This window comes from Dipodomys ordii, unplaced genomic scaffold (genome assembly GCF_000151885.1).
Source record: "Dipodomys ordii isolate 6190 unplaced genomic scaffold, Dord_2.0 Scaffold251, whole genome shotgun sequence".
NCBI lineage: Eukaryota > Metazoa > Chordata > Mammalia > Rodentia > Heteromyidae > Dipodomys > Dipodomys ordii.
This window is the reverse complement of record NW_012267467.1, coordinates 390,845-398,405: the sequence shown is the minus strand read 5'-3', so window position 1 is coordinate 398,405 and position 7,561 is coordinate 390,845. Positions and strand designations below refer to the sequence as shown.

Below are 7,561 nucleotides of genomic sequence, written 5' to 3'. Positions count from 1 at the left end.
AAGCACGAGGCCTAGGACCAGCCTAGAGACAGAACATGAAGGTGTGAGGCCTAGGACCAGCCTACAAACAGAATGTGAAGGCACGAGGCCTAGGACCAGCCTAGAGAGAACGTGAAGCACGAGGCCTAGGACCAGCCTAGAGAGAATGTGAAGCACAAGGCCTAGGACCAGCCTACAGACAGAATATGAAGGCACAAGGTAGGACCAGCCTGCAGACAGAATATGAAGGCACAAGGTAGGACCAGCCTGCAGACAGAATGTGAAGGCACAAGGCCTAGGACCAGCCTACAGACAGAATATGAAGGCACGAGGTAGGACCAGCCTGCAGACAGAATATGAAGGCACAAGGTAGGACCAGCCTGCAGACAGAATGTGAAGGCACAAGGCCTAGGACCAGCCTACAGACAGAATGTGAAGCACAAGGCCTAGGACCAGGCTCAAGGAACCTCAAACACATAAATAGATTTTGAATGCAAGATTCTTTTTTTTTTTGTCAGTAATGGGACTTGAACTCTGTCTGGGCCTGGGCACTGTTCCTGCACTCTTCAGCTCAAGGCAAGCGCTCTACCACTTGAGCCACAGCACCACTTCCGGTTTTCTAGTGGTTTATTGGACATAAGAGTCTCACGGATGTTCCTGCCCAGGCTAGCTTTGAACCTCGGTCCTCAGATCTCAGCCTCCTGAGCAGCTAGGATTATAGGCATGAGCCACTGGCGCCCGGCTTTGAATGCAAGATTCTTAGCAAGGACTTGGTCCTGGACGTGGGGCACACAGATGTAGTCCCAGCTACTTGGAAAGCAGGAACATCATGAGCTTGTGGCCAGTTCCAGACAAGGTTAGGAGAACAACCCACCGGTGCTAACCAAAGCCCAACCTCAAAAGAACAAAAACAGAAGGGCTGGGTTGTATCTCAGGTGATAGTGTGGCTATGTACATGTGGCCATTTTCCCCCTTAAGAAGTCTGTATAAATTTAACTGCTTACTGGGACCTAAACCACCAGCTTTGTATAAATTTTGAAACAGCACTTCAGCTGGGTATGCTGGTCTACACCTAGCACGCAGGCAGCTGCAGCCAGACTATGAACTCAAGGCCACCATGGGCTTCACAGCAAGACCCCAGCTTAAAAACAAACAAAAAAACCCAACCAAACTATATCAAAAAGAAATAGCATTTCATGGACTACACATATTACTTCTTTAAATATTTTCCTGTTCCTATACTGATAGCTTCCTAGGATGACAAAACGGCACCTGTGAATTTGCCCTGGTAAGTCTGATCTAAGAGTTTAGTAATATTCTAGTAATTATATCCCAGAACAGTAACAGCCTCTTCCACCTGGAGCCTGAGCACATGGCACCCTTACCCACTGAGAACGTGAATGCGCTCTGTGTTGTACTTCAGGGGCGTCAGCTCGCAGCGCAGAACCTGAAGTGCCTCCAGCACCTTGCCGTCCTCCAGATATTCCAGGTACTTCTGCTGCAGCAGCAGAAACTTCATCCTCTGACATGACAGAAAGTAGCAGTCAGGGGAAAAAGTTGATGGAAGTTTCAGAAAATGTTTGTGCCTAAACAGAACAGTAGAAACCATTCTACTATACCCTTTGAAAGTAATTATATAAAGCTTCAAAATATTCTGGTTTAAGTCATAGTAGGCAAAATGATTCTGCTCAATTCTACACCTTAATAAAAAACAACAACAACAACAACAAACAAACCCTGCTTTGAATGAATAATCAGTCTCAAACAGGATCATTAGTGATGGAAGCATCAACATGATTATTTGCCAGAATTCTGTTTCTTGTATGAAATCACAAGTATTTTAAATGTGCTTTAAACATCTGACTTATTAGGGCATTGAGTGGATTTACGCAACAAGTTTTTAAAAGATTAGAGAAAAATCAGTGAATGGGTAGATTATTTAAAAACTACCACATATATGCTATGAGTATATGGGAAAGTCCTTGCCTAGCATGTTGGTTCTGAGTTTGATCCCCAACACTGCAAAAATTATCATAACCAAAAAAACCCAAAAAGCCACACACAAAAGATGGACTAAACCCAGGTGTTGGTGGCTTGCTCCTGTAACCTAGCTACTAAGGAGGCTAAAAATCTAAGGATCGAGGTTTGAAGCTAGCCTGGGAAGGAAAAGCTGACACGTCCTGGAAGTGGAACTGTGGCTCAAAGTGGCAGAGTGCTAGCCTTGAGTTAAAGAGCTCAGAGACAACACCCAAGCCCTGAGTTCATGCCCATGACTGACAAAAAAAAAAACCCACAAAATTAGAAACACTGGGTAAAAAAATAAGTGCAGATTTTGCCTATCAAAATTAAGAGCTCTGTAACAATACTAGAAGCATGATCTCATTCTCGTCTAGTAAGAGACTAAGTGATGTCTACAGGAGAAGGATGAATGTAAAGGTCTTTAAGAAAAGTCAATATTTGTGTATTTATAATAATGTGATCACTGATGCATTTAACAATGAAGCACAATTATTATAAGCTCTTTTTCCCCTAAAGGATAAATCACTTTTTCAGCTAACAATGAGGCACTGTCTCATTTAATGTTTTTCTGAAATCACTTTTATTTCTATTGTTTTTAATATTATTTCACCATTTTACTTTTAACTTGTAAGTGATCATTACAATTTTAGCAGCTTTTTAACTAAATGAGAGACATTTATGAAAATTCACCTCTGGAATTTTACACTTTAAACTTAATTAAGGACCACAGCCTGAAATAACTCTTTCATTGTATGTACTACTTGTGGTGCTTGAGGAAACCAAATGACAGTAGAAAATAAGACAGTAAAGACTCCAAGAAATACAGTAAAAACCTAAATGGCAACCCTTTCTGGTGCTGCCACAAAATGGTATAGAGAAATTACCATATATTCCCAGAACTAAGAGAACAATGGATGTCAGCCAAGCAGAAGCCAGAAAGCATAAAATACACGCTTATAAAAATTAGACCTAGGCAAAGTAAATATAAGCCCTCACAGACAAACATCCAAATATATCATCATTTCTTTATAAAATACACTGCTTAGGCTTAATAACTTTAAAATTATAGGAAAAAAATCATAACAGACAAGCTTCTATAGCTCTAGTAAAATTACACAGTTAGACTGATCAATCAATGTTTCACAAAGACTAAACACTGAGATGCTTTAAAAAATGTTGTATAGGTTCCTAAAATTCATGTGCCAAATTAAAAAATATCCTTTAAGGCTCATCAGGTGACAAAAATGAAAAAAAAAAGGAGAAATTTATATTTGAAGTTCTCTCTGATATCACCTTTTATTTTTATTTTTTATGCTGGTCCTGGGGCTTGAACTCAAAGCCTGGACACTGTCGTTGAGATTTTGTGCTCAAGGCTAGAGCTTTGCCACTTGAGTCACAGCTCCACTTTGGCTGAAGTTATAGTCTCAAAGACTTCCTGCCTGAACTGCCAGATCTTAGCCTCCTGAGTAGCTAGTATTATAGGCATGAGCCAGATATTCTTAATATTTTGCTTTCTTTATAAACTCTTTATAAACCAAGGAGCTCAATCAAATCAATTCCCATACTGCTCAAAGATTTAACTTAGGTATCTGTGATTTAAACTTGAGAATCGCATGTAGTTATAGAATCTTATTGCCAACATGTGGTTTAATTTCTTACCATCTGGGAATTGGGAGGGAGTTCTTAACAACTGAGAAACTTTTTGCTTTAAATTCAGTATTTCTTGTTCATTTATTACCGAGCATGAAGATCTGAGTCCACTCTCCCCTCGAATCCAGTGTATGGGCATGGTACAACTGCTATTTCTCCCTTATTTTCCCACCAAGATCTTGACCAAACATACTATTCTCACTCTACAGGGAAGAGGTGGGGTTGGAGAGAGGAGGAAGACTAAACTTTGAGAGAAGCCAATATAAACCATGTATTCCTGTATTTACACAGAGAATGCTGTAAAAAGCAGTGCAAGAGGCTTTCTCTATGAGCCATTTTATCCAGATGAAGACAAAGAGCACCCTCAAGTAAATATCAAGTCTTGGTTCGGTGCATGGCAACTAACATGCTCCAGTGACCAGAGCAAGAAATCTGCTTCAGAGAAAAATGTGTATTCTCTTAAAAACCAGTTGAACCCAAGTAATTTGATTCATATATGAGAAGTAAAACTGTTTTTACCTCCTCAAATTTAGAGCACAAAAACGTAAATACACTCTCAAGAAAATAAAGACCTTTTATAATTTACAAATGATGTTAATAAAGTTTTTTAGAATCAGGTAAGACTGAAGTTTGCTCATACAGAGTCTGAGCTCTAAATATTATTTTCTATAAAGGATCATGGACTTGGGGCTGGGAAGGTAGCTCAGTGGTAGAGCGCTTGCCTTGCATGCCTGAGGCCCTGGGTTCGATTCCTCAGCACCACATAAGCAAAAAGAAAAAAGCCGGAAGTGGCGCTGGCTCAAGTGGTAGAGCGCTAGCCTTGAGCTGAAGAGCTGGGGGACAGCCAGCGCCCAGGCCCAGAGTTCAGACCCCATGACTGGACCCCAAAAAAAAAAAAGATCATGGACTTCTAAAAGAAAGGAGAAAAGAAGGAAAGAAGAAAAAATAAAACTATATTCTTTCAATTTCTAATTAAGACTTCTACAAGGTTATTTCTGGTCTGATGACTTGGGCTCAGTACTATTTCTTTCTTTTAACATCTAATAAAAACCTACCATTGGGGCCGGGCAACATCTAATAAAAACCTACCATTGGAGCTAGGCGCAGGTAGCTCACACCTTTAATCCTAGCTACTCAGGAGGCTGAGATCGGAGGATCTCGGTTCAAAGCCAGCCCTGGCAGTAAAGTCCGTGAGACTCTTATCTCCAATAAGAACCACTAGAAAACCGGAAGTGGTGCTATGGCTCAAGCAATAGGGCGCTCTCTTTGAGCTGAAGGGTACAGGGACAGGGCCCAAGCCCAGAGTTCAAGCCCCAGGACCGACCAAAAAAAAATAAAAAATAAAAAAATAAAAAACCTACAATTGGGCTAGGAAGGTGGCTCAGTGGTAGAGTGCTTGCCTAGCATGCATGGGGCCCTGGGTTCGATTATTCAGCACCACATAAGCAAATAAAGCCGAAAATGGTGTTGTGACTCAAGTGGTAGAGCTTGAGCTGAGAGGTAAGGGACAGTGCCCAGGTCCAGAGTTCAGGCCCCATGACCACCACCACCAACAACAACATCAACAAAAAACCTCCAATTGTGGGGCACCAGTGGTTCATGCCAGTAATCCTAGCTACTCAGGAAGCGGAGATCTGAGGATCATGGTTCAAAGACAGCCTAGGCAGAAAAGTCCATTGAGACTCCTATCTCCAATCAATCACCAGAAAACCAGAAGTGGCCCTGTGGCTGAAAGTGGGCGAGTTAGCCATGAGTAAAAGAAGGTCAGGGACAGTGCCCCAGGCCTTGAGTTCAAACCCCAGGACTGGGGGGAAAAAAATGAGGAGCAATTTCAAAAATGCCAAATGGAATCTTTAAAGAACAATCGATTGATCAATTCTTAAAGTGAGAAAACAGCTGGAACCCCTTTCTTAGTATAAATACCTAAACAGTTTGATGGTATGAGGATCAGAGATTTCCTCTAATGTCCTATGGTACTGAACAGGCTGAAAAAAGAAAGTATTCCTCCTCATTGTCTACAGCTATCTCTTTGCCAGTTTACTTGCTGTTCCTACAGGTTTCTAATGAGTCACAATCCAAATCCAACACAGAAATCTTAAATTACTCTTAAAAATAGAAAACAAATGTATTAACATTTTTTACTACTAAGTTATAGACATAATTTGAGTACAGCATAAAAAAGAAAACAACCTCTAAGAAACCATATATACACTTACTAAAAAAAGAGAAAAAAACCTAACTCCACAGACAAGTCCTTTGTAGTCACTGCATAGTATTGTAACCCGTCCACTGTAAGAGTCTCCTGTTTTATAGTCTGTATTTTCAATCATTCAGTCAGAACCAAAGATTTGTGAAAAACTGCCCAACTAAAATCTACTATGTACTTAGGTTTTAAACTCCAAACACCTTTACTGGGAAAACAGAAAAAAAAAAGGAATCCTCCAAATACAGATGTTTAGCTACTTCAATTCATTTTGTTGTTAAATTCCACTATGAATTTAATAATCTCACAAGTTAATTTAAATAAATGAATCTATGTTCATACTTGTTTAAGCCTTTTATAATAATTATATTACTATACAAATTGTACTAAGAATTTGAAAAGTTTTTTTTTTACAAATAATGAAATTAAAAAACAAAAAAAAAACCCTGCAGACTCCAACGTTTATGGACAAAGACAGAAAAGTTTAATGTCTGATCGAATTTAAAAAAAATTGTTCAGTCATTTACTAATATTTAACAAACAGCAGGTTTCCCTACTTCACTTCCTATTTGCCTTCTTTCCCTCCCCCACTGACAGGAAACTGCTTTTGACAACAAATGAATCAGCTAGAAGTTTAAAGGCCAGCAGCCACCAGTGAGCAGATGATTCTTCCCAGTTTCCAACCCCCAGCACTTAAAATATCTCCCCCCTTCCTTTTCCTCACCAATATTTACTGAAGAATTAAAAATCCATCTGTATAAGAGATGTGTTAAGGTTTATGCAAAAGACTAGCAGGTTAAACTATACTTGTCTCGGAAATGAGGCCAGCCAAGGAGGCCTAGTGGTGGAATCTGCACACAGTCTGCCTGACACTCAGTTTACCCAACTTGGAAAAGTAGTGAGCACACCAATAGTATTGTTTTAAATCAACTACAATTCCCATAGTACCGTCTTAAGTTGACAATAGCTCCCAAAGACTTCCTCAAAGCAGTATCTAATAGCTTCTTAAAGCTGTGCTGTATATACATCCATTTTCTCTTTTATTATCAGTATATTCCGTATTTAAAATATGCCCTTGACTCTATCAAGAGCCTATCAGCCCTTTCATGAAAAGCATGGTGAGCTTTCAATAGAAATTCTATGGAGCTCAAATTGTAAACAGGGCTTATTTGATAAGTATGAACTAAAAAATACAAAACACATTTTCAAACACAAAGCAATCCATCCTAGTTTACAGATCAGATAGGAGACTTAGTCATTTTAAAAGTCTGCTCTCAGTTACTAACAGCCTACTAAAATAGACATAAATGTGAAACTAAGAACAAAAGTGTATTTACCACAATTATTCCCAACAACGTTTGAGAGATTTCAAGCGCGCCTCTTACCACAATCGCATGAGGAGAATGCACTAAAGGCTTTAGCTCATTCAGGTCATTTTCTGCCTGCAGAAATCGTGTGGAAGAAAAACAGACACGTCACCAGGCGCCGGTCCCGCGCCGGTCCGGCCGGGCGGGACGGGCGGCGGGCGGCGGGCGCCCCTCCTTTACCTTATCCCAGTCTCCTTCCATGACATGATTGCGGAATTTGGTGGCAGAGGGATGTTCTAAGCGACATCCTGACTCTTGCATGAGGAGGTCCACAGTCTGGCTGCGGGAGAGACACAGTGTGAACGGCCCGGCCGGGCCTCCGCGAGCTGGGGCCTGGCGGCCA

The 7,561-nt window shown here is 40.6% G+C and overlaps 1 protein-coding gene across 1 annotated transcript in view; it reads right to left on the bottom strand.

Annotated features, from left to right (window-relative positions):
* The window catches only part of Wdr26 (WD repeat domain 26), a 30,956-nt gene extending 23,462 nt beyond the window's left edge, over positions 1–7,494 (bottom strand). The window contains exons 1-3 of the mRNA XM_013036177.1: positions 7,399–7,494; positions 7,237–7,293; positions 1,365–1,501 (exon numbers count right to left, since the gene is read on the bottom strand). Coding sequence (XP_012891631.1) covers positions 1,365–1,501; positions 7,237–7,293; positions 7,399–7,479 — 275 coding nt within the window. The 5' untranslated portion in view covers positions 7,480–7,494. The remainder of the gene's footprint in view (positions 1–1,364; positions 1,502–7,236; positions 7,294–7,398) is intronic.
* Between the last annotated feature and the right edge of the window lie 67 nt (positions 7,495–7,561).